Source organism: Dendrobates tinctorius, unplaced genomic scaffold (assembly GCF_039654945.1).
Source record: "Dendrobates tinctorius isolate UK_male_01 unplaced genomic scaffold, ASM3965494v1 ptg000173l, whole genome shotgun sequence".
NCBI lineage: Eukaryota > Metazoa > Chordata > Amphibia > Anura > Dendrobatidae > Dendrobates > Dendrobates tinctorius.
Window position 1 is genome coordinate 5,231,098 of NW_027361840.1, and position 19,655 is coordinate 5,250,752.

The following is a 19,655-nucleotide window of genomic DNA, read 5'->3' on the forward strand; positions in this document are numbered from 1 at the left end:
ACGTATGCAGGGACTAAGAGATTCCGGGGCAACTTTGACCCTTGTGAAGCCTCATTTCGTCCGGGACCAAGAGAAGACGGACCGGACCGTGGCAGTCCGTGTAGCAGGGGTAGCCATAGATCGACTACCCACTGCCAGGATTCACCTGAACTGGGAAGTCGGGGATGGCCTTGTTGAGGTCGGCTTGATGGAGGATTTGCCTGCAGACGTCTTGCTGGGAAACGACTTGGGGCCCATGTTGTCTGCATTCTCGGTGGCCCCTCTGGCTGAGACATATCCTGTGACCACCCGGAGACAAGCTCGAGCTGCGGAGGCGGAATCACACTCAGAGGCCCAGGTAAGACATTCCAGCCCTACACGTATTCCCATAGCCAGACACATTTCTTGGGCCACCCCAGATGAATTTAAGAGGGAGTTACTTGAGGATCCTTCATTAGAGGGATATTGTGGGAAGGCACATGAGGGGAGGGGGTACTGGAAGGGGAACAGTTTGTATGGAAGCAGGGACTCCTCTACCGGATCACAGAGCAGCACCACACAGGGACGAGCCCCACTATAAAACGACAGCTGGTAGTTCCCAAGAAGTATAGGCAGGAGTTACTGCGAATCTCTCATGATATACCCTTGGCCGGGCACTTCGGCGTCAGTCGCACCAGGCATCGTCTGACACAAAACTTCTTTTGGCTGGGGGTAACCTATGATGTTCGTCAGTACTGCCAGACCTGTGACAGTTGCCAGTGCATTGGCAAGAGGGGGGATCGATGCAAGGCCAAATTACGCCCCCTCCCCATTGTGGAGGAACCATTTAGCCGAGTAGCGGTCGATTTGATAGGGCCGTTAGCCAAACCCAGTCCGTCCGGGAAAAAGTATATATTGACAGTGGTAGATTATGCCACACGGTATCCAGAGGTGGTTGCGTTATCTAACATACTGGCAGAGACGGTGGCGGCCGCCCTGCTCCAGGTTTTCTCACGGGTTGGATTTCCCCGGGAGATTATCTCGGACCAGGGTACCCAGTTTACAGCAGAGGTAACCAACCAACTGTGGAAGCTGTGCGGCGTAAAGTCCATTAGAAGCGCCCCGTACCACCCGCAAACCAATGGGTTGTGCGAACGCTTTAACGGGACATTAAAACAGCTCATTGGGACTTTTACCAGGACCTACAGGGACTGGGAGAAATTCTTGCCACACCTCCTGTTTGCCTATCGGGAGGTGCCCCAAGAATCCACGGGGTTCTCCCCGTTCGAGCTGGTATACGGGAGGCGGGTAAGGGGACCCCTAGACTTAGTGCTGGAACACTGGGAAGGGGAGGGCCTTATAGAAGGGGTACCTATTGTACCCTATGTGCTGGAATTCCAGGACCGCCTACAGGAGCTGACCCAGGTTGTATGTGAGAACCTGCAGGCGACCCAGCGGCGCCATCGCATATGGTACGATCGGAGGGCCAGAGAGTGCACCTTGGAAATAGGACAGAAGGTCCTGGTGTTAGAGCCCACTAAGCAGAAAAAGATTCAAGCTGCATGGCAGGGGCCCTACCAGGTAGTGGGGAAAATAGCTGACACAACCTATAATGTCGCCGATTGTGACGACCCCAGGGTTATCCGCATGTTCCACGTGAATATGCTGAAGCCCTACCGGGAGCGCCCTGAAGAGGTAGTGACCATCTGTGCACCTGAAGCAGAGGATTTAGCCGGACTTTCCTTGCCGGATGTCTTAGGGGAAAGGACTCAGTCTAAAACATGGGACCAGGTACACTTGGGTGAAGACCTAGGCCCCCGGGAGAGACAGCAGGTGGAGGCGTTGTTGAGGCTGCGACAGAGGCCTGGCACAACACAAGGTTGAGACCCAGGATCAGACCCCCCTGCGACAAAACCCCTTCCGCGTCCCTGAGTCTGTACGAGAGGGGATGCGACAAAAGATACAAGAGATGTTGTGTTTAGGGGTCACTGAAGAGTCAGATAGTCCCTGGGCATCCCCCGTAGTGTTAGTGCCCAAGAAGGATGGGACTACACGGTTTTGTGTAGACTATCGTAAGCTCAATGAGAAAACAGTGACGGATGCATACCCCATGCCGCATGTGGATGAGTTGTTAGACCGGCTGGCGGGGGCAAAGTATTTGACCACCATCGATCTATGCAAAGGCTACTGGCAGATTCCCCTTAGTCCTGACGCTATTCCCAAGTCGCCATTTGTCACCCCGTTCGGCTTATTCCAGTTTCGAGTTATGCCATTCGGGATGAAGAATGCCTTGGCGACCTTCCAAAGGCTGGCTGACCGGCTTCTGGATGGTCTCCAGCACTATGCTTGTGCCTACCTGGACGACATCACCATCTACAGTGCAACAAGGGAAGAGCATCTAAATCACCTAGAAACAGTATTGGACAGGATCCACCAGGGCAGAATCACCCTGAACCCAAACAAGTGTCACGTGGGCAAAGCAGAGGTTCAGTATTTAGGGCATTGGGTTGGAAGTGGGAAACAACGACCAGAACCAGCCAAGATTGAGGCCATAGCCAAATGGCCGATCCCACGCACTAAAACCCAGGTCATGGCGCTTCTAGGGACAGCGGGGTATTACAGGAAATTCGTTCCCAATTACAGCAGCGTAGCCAGGCTCCTCACTGATCTGACCCGTAAGAACCAACCCCGCCAGGTAACCTGGACCTCAGAGTGTGAGGAAGCCTTCCGCCAACTAAAGGACGCCCTCACCAATACCCCTGTATTGGCCGCACCCGATCCAACTACACGTGTCCTTGTTCATACAGACGCTTCTATGTTTGGATTGGGGGCAGTACTGAGCCAAGTCGGGCCGGACGGCCAAGGACACCCGGTAGCTTACCTGAGTCGGAAACTACTGCCCCGTGAAGTAAGCTATGCGGCCATCGAGAAGGAGTGCCTGGCAGTAGTATGGGCACTCAAGAAGTTGCAACCATATTTGTATGGACGACAGTTTTCCCTCCTAACGGACCATATTCCCCTAGTCTGGCTTAATAGGGTCTCTGGAGACAACACCAGATTGCTGCGGTGGAGTTTAGCCCTACAACCTCTTGACTTCACCATCCACTACAGACCCGGCAAACAAAATGGTAACGCCGATGGACTAAGTCGACAAACGGAACTTGTACCAACCCCATAAACTTCGGTCATCCCCAAACCGATCCGTTGAGGATCAGACTGTGTATGCCGATCGCGTCGCTGAAAAGGGGAGCCGTGTTACAGAACCACTCAGCACCCAGAATATGTTGTGCAGTTATATGTATATATAATAGGTTCCATGTGAGATGCATGTCCCTAATGTATCAGCAGTGTCCGCCCTCCCCCCACGTTTGTTATTCCCACAGTAAACATCCGCAGGCTCCGGCCACCTGCGGCTTTTCTAATGCATGTCTGGCCTGACGCTTGTCTATTGGCCGGCCCTCTGTATCTGTGTGATATATTCTGTGTCCTGTGAGTAAAGTGTTGTCAGACTGGAAATACATGGAGAAGCAGTGATCTTTTATATGCGCCCATGCACTCAGAGGAATTCCAGCCAGCGTCATTCATTCAGACTCCAGCCAACGCAGAGCGGACCTCCGAAAATACGGGGTGGTACTGAAAGAGGTACCCCAGCTTGGAAGACCCCGTTACATAGACAAGTACAATAAACATGTGTAGGACAAGGGACACACAAGTACATAAGGAGAGAGGACCCTGCCCGCGAGGGCTCATAGTCTACAGGGATGGGTGAGGATACGATAGGAGAGGGTAGAGCAGATTGTGCGGTGGTTCAGTAGACCGAGGATCATTGCAGGCTGTAGGCTTGTCGGAACAGGTGGGTCTTCAGGTTCTTCTTGAAGGTTTCCGTTGATGGTGATAGTTTGATGTGTTGCGCCAAGGAGTTCCAGAGTATGGGGGAAGCACGGGAGAAGTCTTGTATGCGGTTGTGGGAAGAAGAGATAAGGGGGGAGTAGAGAAGGAGATCTTGAGAGGATCGGAAAGATCAGCTCTAGAGAACTATATGGACCGTCAAATTATACCACGTGGGTTACGGGTACAACTATACCCATCATTTGAATTGGAGGATGATGTCTTAATCAAACGTTGGATTTCAGCAGCAACAACATGCTCTTTGGAATTTATCCAAATTATCATCGATAAGAATACAGCATCATTAAAAATTATCGATGATGACATTGATGAGCTTGAGAAACTCATACTAAAAGACATACCAGTAGAAAATGTTGACAATATTTTGGTTGACATCAATAAGAATGCTGACAAATGGGAGAACGAAGTGTGTCAAAATAAAATTAAGAAATTCCAATGGGATCTTAATGATTATGACACCAATAAAATATATCGCTGGCAAAATTAAAAAACCAAGCAGCCCAACAAAGGTAATGGAGGAAAAGACAACTCAAGATCCACTCGCTATAAAAGTCCCTCTGAGAGTTCAGCACCCTCAGTGTCAGACAACAACACATAAGCGATGGTGAAACCAACCATAGTGAGACATCCAGCATAAGACCTACACCACGGAATGACAAAAGACTTCCAGATATAGTTACAAGATCAAGTCATCATATACAAGGCAACCAATTTAAGGTAATCAATCTTTCTGAACATATATTAACTGATGTTCAGGTTGAGCTCCTGGGGAAGGGTCTGACTTTCTCACCTTCATGTCGCTTAGACACATTCACGACGGTGAGGGATCTACACCTATTCACCAGGAAGCTCATTCTTAAAAAAAATCCACCACAAAAACTGCCTTGGGGAAATCACGGGTACAAAAGAGGAAGAAGAAGCCGTAAGGAACTTGGAAGATTTATTACAGGAAAACACCGAGTTTAAGGTAAGTAATTTTCCACATAAGATCTTTAACAAATCTAAAAAATTTCCTCCAATGGGCACATGTTCGGCTGTTGAAATTTTTACTAAGGTCCTTACTACGGAAATAGAAGCCCTTCAGCCAAAACCTTCATGGTCTTCCAACTTGAATAGGGAATAAAAACAGGCTCTCATCAATCTACAATCGCTACAAAATGTAGTATTTAAGCCGGCAGACAAAGGGGCAATGTAGTTATATGGCCTACAGTACTATATGAAAAACAAGCACACAAACTACTTAACGCCCCCCCTATGCTATCGAAAACTTCCGTATAATCCTCTTTCAAAATATCAAGCCGAACTTCTCTCTATTGTGGAGAAAGCCTTTGAATCAGGTATTATACCGAAAAACATGGTTGAGACTATACACAATCTTCGTCCAAAACTACTGACACTATATGTGCTTACCAAATTACACAAAGACCCGGTGAACCCTCCCGGAAGACCCATATCTGGAAATGGTAGCCTCTGTGAGATCGTTGCAAATTTTATTGACCATTACCTAAAGCCCTTGGTAGGCACACTTCCATCTAACATCCAGGACACAACAACAGCCTTACAAAAACTAAACCATGTATACCTCGAAGAACACATGATAATGGTAACTGCCGATGTTGAGGCATTGTATACCTCCATCAGGCATGAGGATGGCATTAAAGCTGTGTCCTGGTTTCTTAGAAATAGCAACATTGAATTAGACATGATTGAATTGATTTTATGCCTCCTTGATTTTGTGCTCAATCATAATGTTTTTACATTTGATAAACAAATTTATCTACAAACACAAGGCACTGCAATGGGGGCTTCCTGTGCCCCATCATATGCTAACCTCTTCTTAGGGGCATGGGAAAGGGACATTTTCCAAAGTGATTTGATTCCTGGAATACATAATGTACAAGGGTGGATGAGGTACATCGATGATGTATGATTTATATGGGACGAAATAGCTGACACCCTCCATACCTTAATGAGCAAATTAAATGAAAACAGTCTTAACATCAAATTAACATATAAATTTGGCAGAGAATTGGATTTCCTGGACCTAAAACTGTGTCTGTTGATGGGATGATTAATACAAATTTATGTGGGAAACCCACAGCCACCAATTCCCAGCTACATGCCACATCATCCCACCCACCTGCAACAATCAGAGGCATACCAACCGGTCAATTCCTAAGAGCCAAACGTATCTGCTCCAAACCATCAGATTTTGAAGACCAAGCCGTGGATCTTACAAAAAGATTCCTAAACCGTGGTTATAGTAAAAGAAGCATTAAAGACGGATACAGGCGGGCAAAACAAGCGTTGAGGGAACATTTACTCTACTCAGCCTCAAAAGATTTCAATAAAAATGATAATCAATTGAGATTCATCTCCACTTTCAACAATCAGTGGGATGAAATCAAAAAACTATTGCAAAAACATTGGAATATTTTACTAACAGATCCAGTTTTGCGCAAAATTCTTCCCTCTGGTCCTTCTGTCGTAGCCAGAAGAAGCTGTAATTTGGGAGACATTCTAGTCCATAGTCACTGTGACCCCCACCCGCCAAGTCTCAAACGACCATTATCAAAAGGCTTCTTCCTGTGTGGCCTTTGCAAAGCCTGTATTACTATGAAAAAAATCACATTCCTTCTCTAATGCTGATGGATCAAAAAATGTTGAAATTAGGAAACAACTCACCTGCGCATCCCAAGGTGTTATATATCACGCCACCTGCTCCTGTAATTTAATTTACATCGGTCTAACCACTCGGGAGCGAAAAATCCGGGTAAGAGAACACATTCAGGATATTGAGAAAGCCAAGTCAATAGATGATTATTCTCTCCTGAAAACTTTGCCCCGCCACTTTAAAAGTTACCACAATTCGAATCCCAAAAATCTTGTCTTTAAGGGTATTGGTCAAATTAGTTTGGGAATACGTGGCGGTGATCTGGGCAAATCCCTGGCCCAGCTAGAAAGTGGATCTACCGGTCAGGCACCATCACCCCATATGGCCTTAATGAGAACTTTGGCTTTAATTCCTTCTTATAATCCAATAAAATATAGCATTTCTGGGTATGGAGCTTTTTAAGGTGTCTTTTTATGTCTTTTATGTTTTTTCTTTCCCACTTTTTCTTTTGCTTTATCCAAAAAATTGTGGTCTTACTCATTTTAATTCTTTATTTCATCCCAAGGTGCTCGGTTTCTATGTTGCCTCCTGATGAGACCTTTCACCTACTCTTCTAAAAGCCATCATTTCAGGAGAAGATCATGATCCGGGACAGAGTGATAAAGAAGATGAAAATAATAACTGATTGTGGAAGAAAAAATATGGACACTTTTCTCACTTTTTTTTCATTCATTGCACATGTTCCCTATATTATTTTTTATTTACATGTGTATTTTCAGCCCCATGTCTTTCGCGTAATTTATGCTTTTTCTTTGGTATCATGTATATACATGTGTGTACATATATCATATTATTAATATTTATATGTTATCCTTGCCTTGTGTCCAGCATGTAATGTTTTATGTATACACAGCTTTGTGTTCACACACGTTAGGTCTCCTTCACATTCACCTCATGCAGGTCATTTATGCTCATTTCCCTTTTTGGTATAGTAATATGCCTCTTCTATTCATAACTCGCCCCTAACAGGTCCTTCACGTACACACGCGGGTCCATTCCTCGTCATCCACACACACCGCCAGCTTCACTCCTCCTCAGTTCACTTCTCTCATTTACATATTTTTGTGTCCGGTCCCTTCCTACAAGTCCAGTCGAGTTTATATTTATATTCCCAGTGTCTAATGCGCACGCGTTAGCCCTGTATCCTCCTACTGACCACCGGACGGGCTCTGAACAGTGACACGCAGTGTGCGTCACCTGCGCGCCACAGAGCGCATCTGCGGAAGTCCCCTTAGCAAAAGGAGGCGGGACTTCCTGACGTGCGCTACAACAGACCAATGGAAGCTCCTCCACACTCCTCCCCGGTATCTAGCACCTCGGCATAAATATTCCTCTGTCACCTCCTTATCTCCACGCCCCTGGAAGAAGCTACTTAGCGAAACGCGCTCGTCAGGCGGGGGGAGATATCCTGCGGCAATTACCTTTCACTGGTGGATGCTGCACCTAACCCGGCCCACGTCTTACTATCCGGCACTAACCATCAGTCCTTTGCTTTATACATGAGCACATCCATTATAAACCTGTGACTCTGTGCGGCTCCATGGTGCATTCCTCCCCATTAACCCTACATTATACCCAGCTCTCTAACAGTCACATGTGCAATGCTGCTCCTTTTGCAGATACTCAGTAGTAACAAACAATGGTGATTATTGTCATCTGCTGAGGCATGCTGAACCTTGTAGTGACTAATTTGCATGTAAGAACCTTTTTGTATTTATACCTACCTATAGGGTTATTTATTGCTCCTTCATGTCCGTGTTTACTTTCTTTGCCGCAGCTTGTCCCCCTCTTATTTGGAGGCCTGTTACCCTGTCTTTTTAATTTTCTCATTTTTTAATATATTCAATAAAGAATAATTTTGTAACAATTTATATTTTCTGTTATCTTCACTTTCTTTCCACATGGCATATATCATTGTGGAGTATGCTGAGCTCAGTACTGAAGTGACCTTGCTTCAAAGAAAGGACTAGGAGATTAAATTAATATTATGCAGAATTTAGGGTGATCCGAACCCAAAGGAGGAGACTTTCATTCTAAAGTTTAGGCTAAGTGCACACGTACCGGAACTCTCGCGGAAATTACCGCGAGAATTCTGGAATTCCAGTCCGTGGGAAAATCGCATTTTAAATTCCCGCGATTTTCCCGCGGAAAAACAAGCATTTTGCAAGCGTAATTAGCTTGCAGAATGCTAGCGTTTTCCAAGCGATCTGTAGCATCGCTTGGAGAACTGATTGACAGATTGGTCACACTCGTCAAACATAGTGTTTGACGAGTGTGACCACCTTTTTACTATTGAGGCCGCCTATGCAGCATCAGTAGTAAAAGATAGAATGTAAAAAAAAAAAAAAAAAAAAAAATGGTGTTATTCTCACCCTCCGACGTCTCGCGCATCCGTTCCCAGTAGTCCTTTGCGAAAATGCCCGCGATGACGTCAGTTCTCGCGGGAACGCGATGTCTCGCGGTAATTCGCGATGACGTCGCGCGAATTACCGCGAGACTTCGCGATCCCGCGAGATCGGACGCCATCGCGGGCATTTTCGCAAAGGACTACTGGGACCGGAGCGTGAAGAGAAGCGGGAAGCCTGCGCTGGACGTCGGAGGGTAAGAATAACAATATTTTTTATTTTAAATTCTTTTTTTTACAGGGATATGGTACCCAAAGCCCGGAGGACAGTCTCCTCTCCTCCGGACCGTGGGTACCATCCGCAATTGTTCTGCTTACTTTCCGCATGTTGTGCACAGCCACATGCGGGAAGTAAGCGGGACAATGCATTCCTATGGGTGCGGGATCGCCGCGATTCCGCAAAATAATGAGCATGCTGCGGTTTTTACCGCGAAGCGATTCCGCCGCGGTAAAAACCGCAGCATTAGCACAGCATTACGGAATCCCATAGGAATGCATGGGATGCTTATTTTTCGTGTTTTCGCGGCAAAATCGCGCGGTTAAAACTGCCGCGGAAACGCGAAAAAAACGCCACGTGTGAACTCAGCCTTATTCATAATCTAATCACTTTTCTAATATATTTCACCGTTCCCTCTCTCCTCTGACCTCCTGTCTTCTTGGGTTTTTTTTTATTTTTACTTCGAAATGACATTTGTTTGAGAATCCCAGTGCATTTTGGGGCACTCACATGGGACATCATTAGGGGGCAGAGGATGCGGTCAGTGCCACTTCTAAAGAGTAATAATTGGATATGTGTTTATATTTCTTATTACACTCAGTTCCGTACTGAACATTGCCGTCTGCTGACACTACATAGGTTATTTTTGTAAGTTTAGCTCAGGGTAAATGTCAACTCCATATATAGAGACCACGTGCTTTGAGGGACGTATATTTAAGGTGGGCTCTTCTCCACTTCCACATTCGAGGGGACATCTTGCTCGGACACTACGGACAGCTGGTATGTAATCTAATCACCATCCAGAAAAGCTGCGTTACTACAAGACAGACGCCTTTTTCAGAGTTCCAGGAAAGAAGGATTAATGAACAAATGGACCAGCTCTCTTTATAATCATTTAACCTGTTTTTATGTTTTTCTGTAATAATCTTTTCTCTGATGGAAGAATCCAAATAAACCACCACATTTTTTCTATAAGAACATTGTCATATTTTAGTGTATCACATCTGGTAAGAAGTCCTGAATAATATACAAGAATATGCATTTTTAACAGCCACAGCTGCTTTCCGCATCATGAAAAGAAGCGTCATCTGTTTCAGAAACGACTGGTCCCTGCCGGGTCATCTCTTCTCCTTAGAGCCAGCAAGGGAGCGCACTGTCACTGTGCATTCAAAGGAATATAGCACAGGGAGCGCACTGTCACTGTGCATTCAAAGGAATATAGCACAGGGAGCTCACACTTAGGATGAGTCAGAATTTACGTACGACGCATTATCAGGTGAGCAGGACTAGCTGAGCCTCCAAAACAGACGTCACTGATGGTGCCTCATTTCAGAGAGGGGCAGAGGCTGCAGCAGTGACCACAGCTTCTGCCCCATGATGACGGCTCATTAGAGTATCCCAGCATGCACTGGTGAATCGCGAACAAAATGGGACGTTAAAAAAAAAAAAAGGCAGGATGTCAGAATGTAGAGCGTACGTTAGGGAATTTTTCATTGAAGTATATTAGAAAACAAGATGAGATTATTACACTGAATAGATATACATTTAATATGAAATTCGCCTTTGGTTCCGGACCGCCCCTTTAAGTTCAGCCGATTGGTTCGGCCCTCCACAGCAGTGCCAGTTTCTCATGTGGCCCCTTGGGAAAATTAATTGCCCACCCCTGGGGCATTGAGTGTATGTCCCTGAGGGATGGCAATGGGGGCAGGGAGTATGAGTATCTATGGGGCCAGTGAGTTTGGGTCCCTGGGGGGGTTGACAATGGGCACAGGGAGTATGTGTCTCTATGGGGCAAGTGAGTGTGGGTCCCTGGGGGATGGCAATGGGGGCAGGGAGTATGTGTCTCTATGGGGCCAGTGAGTGTGGGTCCCTGGGGGATGGCAATGGGGGCAGGGAGTATGTGTCTCTATGGGGCCAGTGAGTGTGGGTCCCTGGGGGGGTGACAATGGGCACAGGGAGACAGCTGGACTGCAGCTTCCTATGGAGGGGTCAGGATAGTAGCTGTTGGCTTTGTAGAATATTTGGCTGAAAACGCCCTTTTTGCCCACAGACCGCCATGCTACATTGCTGTAGTCGCCATTTCCCCCCCCTCACTACCTCTTTCTTATGACACGATTTCTAGTTCGGCTCCCCAGGTTATTTCCTTTATGGCATATGGCGCCACTCCTGGTGACTGGAGCGCACTGCAGCTGGACTGTTCCACGGCCATTCAAGAAGCATTGCAAGGAATAGCGAGGGGGTCGCTCCCTTTCTGTAAAATGACTGACACCAGATCATCCCTTGATGCCCGACACGCTTCTTGGACACCCTGGAGACAATCCAAATGTTACGGTGTTTTCCTGGGGGTCCGGGAGCTGGGTGAGAAGGGCAATGAGCTCATTGGGGGCACCAGGGCTGATGTTTCTATACCTGGGGTGGGATCATGTACCAGCAGGCACCCATGCTGTTATTTCTGGGCGTGAGCATCCAAAACTTGCTTTTTTTTAAGTTAAAGCTTTTTATTGGTTTACAGAAACACAGCGGGACACGTTCTGTCCCTGAGTGAGAAACTCAAGAAATATTTTGTGTTACTTTTTCCACTCACACCCAGAGCTGCAATCACAATTCTGCTTGCCCGTCACCGCTCAGGTTACAAGACCTTAAGTCTCCTCGCTGCCCCCTGCTGGTTCAGTGTCTGTGCGGGATAGAGGATTTCTGCATGCCGCACACGCTATAGCACTCAGAATGCAGTACGACCACGGTCACATTTTCATCCTCTGTGCTCCCGTCATTGTATCTCTCTCTCCAGCTCCGTCAGTAAGTCTTCGGGGCGGGGTTGTAATGTTTCTGTGCCCAGATTTTGGAAATCTTGGTTGTCCATTAATAAAACCAAAGTATCAGCAATCTTCCTGAGATCAAACTGTACATGTCGGGGCCCCGGGGCCATCACCTGGGGGCTCTGCAGGACGTTGTTCTCATGTCCTTCCCGTAAGACCTGAATTCTGTGCTCAGCAATGATCCTCAGGAAGGTGAAAAACTCTTTATAATCAATCCCAGAGCAGGATTTCAGGATGATCTGTGCAAAATATGAAAAGTACAAATGATTCCCACAGCAAGAAAATAACAGGGACGGGGCTCAGCACCACCGGGGAGAAAATGAACGGGGCTCAGCACCATCAGGGAGAAAATGAACGGGGCTCAGCACCACCGGGGAGAAAATGAACGGGGCTCAGCACCACCGGGGAGAAAATGAACGGGGCTCAGCACCACCGGGGAGAAAATAAACGGGGCTCAGCATCACCGGGGAGAAAATAAACGGGGCTCAGCACCACCAGGGAGAAAATGAACGGGGCTCAGCAACACCAGGGAGAAAATGAACGGGCTCAGCACTATCAGGGAGAACAGGGATGGGGCTCGGCCTCATCCAAAGATCATGGATGGGGCTCAGCACCACCCGGCAGAAAATGAACGGGGCTCAGCACCACCAGGGAGAAAATAAATGGGGCTCAACACTATCCAGGAAAACATGGACAGGGCTCGGCATCACCCAAATATCATGGATGGGGCTCAGCACCACCCGGCAGAAAATGAACGGGGCTCAGCACTATCCGGGAAAACATGGACAGGGCTCGGCATCACCCAAAGATCATGGATGGGGCTCAGCACCAATCCAGGAGAACAGGGGACAGGGCTCAGTACCACCTAGGACACCATGAAGTGGCATGGTACCACAGGTAGAACAGAGATGGGGCTCGGTACGACAAGATACTCGGAACTGGGACAGGACTCAGCACAACATGGAAAACATGAACGGGGCTTGGCACCAGAGGGAGAATGGAGACCGGACTCAGCACCACCGAGGGCTAGGTATTATGAAATGAAGGTCAGCGTTACAGGGTTTCCGGGATCTTAAATGATTAACGTTCTGTCACCTGACAGTGCTGCTCCCAGTCGTCCATCGTTTCCTTCCACTCACTGATCTCGCTCTTCACATCGCTCAGCTCCGCCTGCAGGAAGCTCCACATGACCAAGACGTTACACCCGTTCACCCAGTTATGGTTGATGGAGATGGTGTCCTCCTGGAAGATCAGATTCATAATTCTTGATGTCAGAACTGTCTCCAGATTTTAATCCCTCCACCATATATGCTCTTATAGGGCTGTGACCTCGTCACCCGAGGGTCCTCTGACCACGTCACCCGGGGGTCCTCCGACCTCTCTCAGATCTCATATCCATTTGAAAACTGTGGACCTTTCATTATGTGAAATAAACGCATAACCCAATTACAGGTGAAGGGGAATGTGGCGCAGACTCTCACCAAATTGTACACCTGATGGTGCCAACCACTGGGTACAAAGAGGATCTCCCCGGGCTCCTGTATGACCTCCAGGAATGGGGGGCAGACGTCGTGGAGCGAAGGTGCGGTCACATCGTATGGAAGGCGCCCGCTGCAATCACGAAGATGTTCCTCCTGGCCAGGCGGGAAGAGCAGCCACTTCTTACGACCACATATATTCGCTGACCAACTGTAGGATCGAAAGACGTCAGCGTGGAACGGAGTCCTGTCAGTGTGACATTATAGGAAAGGGATTATTATAATGTGGAGGGCATCCTGCAATCAAACACCACAGTAATGGTCGTCCGGCAGAATTAGCGGCAGTCGCCTCTTTGCCTTCCTCACATGCTAAACATTGCTGGAGAGCGACATGTCTACGTAATTCAGTCAGGGGAAGGCTCTGCTCCATTGTACGACATCTGCTGCAGTGAGCGCTCTCAGCATAGCGACGTGCATGTGGGTGACAGCTGTGTGTACGGCTTGCCAGCTGCTGTGGGTCTTTACTGCAGGTCAGCACACTGGGTACCGTGACAGGCAACATAAAAAAAAAGCCAGACTTAATTATGACTTGCTTCTCACAGCATCCTACGGCGCCGCTGTGTGCAAGCCATGCATCTGCATTGAGGTGTGATGTAGCAGCTGCACACAGCAATCCTTGGATGTGCCGCGGCCAAACACGCTGTGTAGCACCAGCGGAATGCTTCGCTCTGGCAGCCTAGGGAGACTGTGTATAGGGTAGTGTCCCTGATAGCAATGTGTCCCACCATGTCATCTTCATACTGATGGTGCAAGAGGACAGCGGCAGGCAAGGCAGTGTAGTCATTACACGGCGGCACGAGTCGCACTGTTGGCTCTCTTTCACGCTCAACAGGTGTATAACACTGGCGCGTCTTTCTGGGCCGGGTCCTCTCCTCCTCACTTCCGCTCATTGCCCTGACTGAGAATAAGTGACTGGAGCGCCGGAGCGGAGGCTGCAGCTGACCCCGAAAAAAGCGGAGCGGTCAGGACGAGGGCAACGGCAAGAGTGTCTCACAGTCCAGATACAAGAATGATAGAAGAAACATGCAAAAAAAAAAAAAAGCAAAACACGCCGACACCACCGAGCAAACGTCACCGACACTGCCGCACAAACGTCATCGCCGAGCAAACACCGCCGCCGAGCTAACATCACCAGCACTGCCGAGCAAACCCCACTGACATCGCCGAGCAAATGTCACTGATACCGCCGCACAAGCGTCATTGCCGAGCAAACACCGCCGCCGAGCTAACACCGCCGAGCAAACGTCACCGACAGCACCGAGCAAACACCACCGCCTAGCTAACATCACCGATGAGCAAACCCCACCGACATCGCCAAGCAAACCCCACCGACACTGCTGAGCAAACGTCACCGACACTGCCGCACAAACGTCATCACCGAGGAATCACCGCCGCCGAGCTAACATCACCAGCACTGCCGAGCAAATGTCACTGATACCGCCGCACAAACGTCATTGCCAAGCAAACACCGCCGCCGAGCTAACACCGCCGAGCAAACGTCACCGACACCACCGAGCAAACACCACCGCTGAGCTAACATCACCGATGAGCAAACCCCACCGACATTGCCAAGCAAACACCGCCGCCGAGCTAACATCACCAGCACTGCCGAGCAAACCCCACTGACACCACCGAGCAAATGTCATTGACGAGCAAACACCGCCGCCGAGCTAACATCACCAGCACTGCCGAGCAAACCCCACCGACACCACCAAGCAAACGTCACCAACACTGCCACACAAACGTCATCGCCGAGCAAACACCGCCGAGCAAACATCACCAACACTGCCACACAAACGTCATCGCCGAGCAAACACCACCGAGCAAACGTCACCGACACCACCGAGCCAACACCACCGCCGAGATAACATCACCGATGAGCAAACCCCACCGACATCGCCAAGCAAACACCACCGCCGAGCAAACATCATTAGCGTCACTAAGCAAACATCATCGACACCACCAAGCAATCTTTACCGATATCAGAACTTGCGGAGCAAAAACTTCGGTATTCAAATGAGGCGGAAGTGATACTGAGGCAGATATTATAAAGAGGTAAATATTATAATGAGGTAAAAATAAAGAGGTAAATATTATAATGAGGTGATTACAGAAGCTTTTTTGGTTTTTACTAGAACAAAATAATTGTTTTACACCTCACACTTCATGTCTGCTGTTAATGGAACAATGATGGGCGTACAGACACACACTGCTGCCGTACATACCAGGAATCGGCGGGGCCCATGTACACAAAGCGGTAATCGTCCACGCCGATGGCGTCCCAGTATTCATTCAACCAGTCAGAGGAGAAATAAAGTGGCGTCTCATACACGTCCTGATCCGGGAACGCCCTGCAGAGAGAAGCAGGGGTCACACAGAGAACACTGGGGGAGGAGAAATGGACAGACCTTACTATTGGAGAGAAGGGGACACCACACAGGAAGGAGGACAGACGCGACTCCCGGGGACGGGGAGGACAGACGCGACTCCCGGGGACGGGGAGGACAGACGCGACTCCCGGGGACGGGGAGGACAGACGCGACTCCCGGGGACGGGGAGGACAGACGCGACTCCCGGGGACGGGGAGGACAGACGCGACTCCCGGGGACGGGGAGGACAGACGCGACTCCCGGGGGAGGAGGATATTGAAGAATAAGCATGTCATCTGTAGTGGGCAGTGCCGCCTCCTTGCACCTCCTCATGTGCCAGTCCTTCAGGTAGCGACAGCCCAGGGCAGAGCGGTGGCCACTCTCGGTGTAGTCCCTCCAGTAGGCGATGTATTCTCGGAGGGGCTGGGGCTCCTTAGGATTGGAGTTGTATTCCTTCACATCACAATTTGCCACTGGAACGACGGCGTCTCCTGAAATAGAAGAAATATAGGAATTGTTCCATGTGATGACTAGTGTGAGCCGAACCCCGGGGAACGACTGGACAGAAATGGCACAAGGTGCTGGAGAATAAGGCGAAACATCTGCTCCCCCATGGACAATCCCCCACCCAGGCTCCATTAGGGGATGCGCTGGGGGCCGGCACCTGTCTCCATGCTACATGACGGTTGGTCCGATGGTCCTGTACCGTCTATGGGCGGCTGAGCCCCGCGGGACGTACCGAACACCTGCAGCAGGTGATCCCAGTTGGGCTTGTTATCGACGGTGACCCAGGAGCGGCGGCTGCTCCACGTGCGGGAGAACTGGGCGGAGAGGAGGCACGGAGCGTTGGCGGCCATGTACTGATGGAAGAAATCATCATAGCTGAATGTGTCAGGGTCTTCTATGCGGTCAACGCGGCTCATGGTGGGGGAGGGGGGCTCACCATCTATTATATGTCTTATTATTACCGGGGGAGGGGCAACGGCACCATGACGACCAGATGTGACTATTATCACAAAGGGCCCCTGTGTTATCTTATTGGGGCCCCTCTGTTATATTATCAGGGGCCCCTGGCTGCTTTCTTTCCCGGTCTCCTCCCGGGGCCTTATTGGGGCCCCTCTGTTATATTGTCGGGGCCCCTGGCTGCTTTCTTGCCCCCTGTCTCCTCCCGGGGCCCCTCTGTTATATTGTCGGGGCCCCTGGCTGCTTTCTTGCCCCCTGTCTCCTCCCGGGGCCCCTCTGTTATATTGTCGGGGCCCCTGTCTCCTCCCGGGGCCCCTCTGTTATATTGTCGGGGCCCCTGGCTGCTTTCTTGCCCCCTGTCTCCTCCCGGGGTCCCTCTGGTCTATTATTGGGGCCCCTGGCTGCTTTCTTGCCCCCTGTCTCCTCCCGGGGCCCCTCTGTTATATTGTCGGGGCCCCTGTCTCCTCCCGGGGCCCCTCTGTTATATTGTCGGGGCCCCTGGCTGCTTTCTTGCCCCCTGTCTCCTCCCGGGGCCCCTCTGGTCTATTATTGGGGCCCCTGGCTGCTTTCTTTCCCCGTCAACTCCCGGGCGGCGGGGCCCCTCCAGTCACCCGCCGGCCGCTGTCCCTTCTCACAGTTCCGCCGTCGCCGCAGTTTCTGCTCGGTCGCTATTCCAGGCTGCACAGACTGGTCACGTGGTGCAGCTGATGACGTAGAGGCGGTGTCACCAGGATCCCCATCCGTGCAGCTCCCGGTAACTGACGTTCCGTGTATGAGGCGCGGCGGGCGGGAATGCTGGGAGTTGTGGTTCTCCGGCCACTGGGCGGCATGTGTTCACGGGGGGAGGTCATCTCTGGTCACATGGCATCACATCACGGAGGATGCTCTTTCCAGTGGGGGCGTGATCTGATTGGTTGCTGAGTGCAACTGCAGTAATGCCCGGCACGATTCCAGGCTGTTGTCACTAGCAACCGATCACGTCAGCCCTGGAAGATGAGAGTAGGAATTTGATTGGTTGTTGCTAATCAATCAGATAAGTTTTCTCATCTTTGGAGGATCTGATTGGCTCCTTCTGTGCAGCTCAACCAATCAGATCACTCCTGGTCGACAATCACTTCCCTGATGGCCAATCAGATTCCTTACATGATCAGGTCTTGCTGTCTGGATATTAGGCTTCTCCGACCCTGCGGCCGCTGCCTGCGCGGATCACTGGTGTGCAGCGTCACTGTGGGTGATAGGAAATGCTGCAGGAGCGCAAATACAATATTCTGACGCTTTTATAATATTTTTTACAGGATTTAGGACGTCCCTTTAATTTGCACATTGAATCTTCAGACCAGAATCCTGACACTCCAGAGAGACTGTGATGGCGGCGAATCAGTCCTGAGCATGAAGCCAATCACTGGACGCAGCACTGAGTGCATCACTGAGCGCAGCACTGAGCGCAGCACTGAGTGCATCACTGAGCGCAGCACTGCCAACATCTGATGTCGGGTATCATCTCCTTGAGAAAAGTGACCGGACGAGGGGAAGCTATCCCAACAATGCAGCCTCAGGACCAGCTGACGGCCCCCCGTGCCCAGGATCGGTGGCCCTCCGCTGACCCTGCGATCGGTGGCTCTCCGCTGGTCCTGCGATCGCTGGCCCTCCGCCGGTCCTGCGATCGGTGGCCCTCCGCCGGTCCTGCGATCGGTGGCCCTCCGCCGGTCCTGCGATCGGTGGCCCTCCGCCGGTCCTGCGATCGCTGGCCCTCCGCCGGTCCTGCGATCGGTGGCCCTCCGCCTGTCCTGCGATCGGTGGCCCTCCGCCGGTCCTGCGATCGGTGGCCCTCCGCCGGTCCTGCGATCGGTGGCCCTCCGCCGGTCCTGCGATCGGTGGCCCTCCGCCGGTCCTGCGATCGGTGGCCCTCCGCTCGTCCTGCGATCGGTGGCCCTCCGCTTGTCCTGTGACCGGCGGCATTATGCAGGCATGCGCCAATGGTTCTCTGTTACTTCTGTCCCATCGTATCCCGCTGTCCCAGTATCTGCCAGGATATAGAAGAATCAGAGAGGACCGGGGTATGAAGTGAGCCCTGGAGGCGGAATCCTGAAGGAACGAGGGAGCCAGGGTTTGGGAGGAGCTGGGATATGAGAGGATTCAGGGGCCAGGGCTGACGCAAGAAAGGAACAGGAGGAATCAGAATTCGGTACCAGGGGTGGGAAACGAGAGAAGGTGTGGGAACGGAGATATGACGGGAAATGAAATATGGGAGGAGAGGGGGCAGCTGGGGCAAGGGAGGAGAGGGGGAATTTGGGAGCAAATCATAGTATCATAGAATAGTAGAGTTGGAAGGGACCTCCTGGGCCATCTGGTCCAACCCCCCGCTCAAAACAGGATTCGCTAAATCATCCCAGACAGATGTTTGTCTAGCCGCTGTGAAAACAGAGAAAACCAAAGAGAAAAAATCCTCCAATAAATTATTAAAATAGAATTTTTATTGAACCATGTCTAAAAATGTACAGAGTCACCCAGAGTCCAACCTGTCCAACCTGCTGCAATGTGCCCTCTTCTGAGGAAAAGATCTCGAAACGCGCGTCAAGGGGCACATTGCAACAGGCTGGACTCAGGGTTACTCTGTGCATTTAATTATCTATGTATATTATGTATTTTTACCTATTATGCATTTTCTATGATGTGCAAAGAAGTATTCTTACTCTGCCAGCTCTCAGTATTGTCTTGTATTTGCTATTTATGAACTGTATGAAGTTTTCTTCTATTGAATTATCTTCTCCCCAGTTTAGTCATAGAATCATAGAATCGTAGAGTTG

At 50.0% G+C, this 19,655-nt stretch overlaps 1 protein-coding gene and 1 long non-coding RNA gene across 2 annotated transcripts in view; one reads left to right on the forward strand and one right to left on the reverse strand.

Moving 5' to 3' along the window:
• LOC141053979 (uncharacterized) overlaps positions 1-8,601 on the forward strand; it is a 60,063-nt gene extending 51,462 nt beyond the window's left edge. Inside the window, exon 3 of the long non-coding RNA XR_012221321.1 lies at positions 7,047-8,601. This is a non-coding gene — a long non-coding RNA (uncharacterized lncRNA). The remainder of the gene's footprint in view (positions 1-7,046) is intronic.
• A 3,038-nt stretch (positions 8,602-11,639) lies between these two features.
• LOC141053972 (2-oxoglutarate and iron-dependent oxygenase JMJD4-like) lies at positions 11,640-17,431 on the reverse strand. The gene is made up of 6 exons (XM_073551125.1): positions 16,625-17,431; positions 16,211-16,376; positions 15,742-15,867; positions 13,460-13,703; positions 13,074-13,220; positions 11,640-12,217 (listed from the first exon to the last, which is right to left on the reverse strand). Exons 1-6 carry the CDS (start codon positions 16,806-16,808, stop codon positions 11,930-11,932), a joined length of 1,155 nt encoding a protein of 384 aa, XP_073407226.1. The 5' UTR covers positions 16,809-17,431; the 3' UTR covers positions 11,640-11,929.
• Positions 17,432-19,655: the final 2,224 nt, after the last annotated feature.

Excerpts from the sequence above, each read along its gene's own strand:
- LOC141053972 (XM_073551125.1), bottom strand. The coding sequence starts at position 16,808 with ATGAGCCGCGTTGACCGCATAGAAGACCCTGACACATTCAGCTATGAT. Across the intron at positions 15,868-16,210 it reads AAGGACTGGCACATGAGGAG|GGCGTTCCCGGATCAGGACG; the intron begins GTGCAAGGAGGC and ends TTCTCTCTGCAG. Across the intron at positions 13,221-13,459 it reads ACCATCAGGTGTACAATTTG|GAGGACACCATCTCCATCAA; the intron begins GTGAGAGTCTGC and ends CTGATCTTCCAG.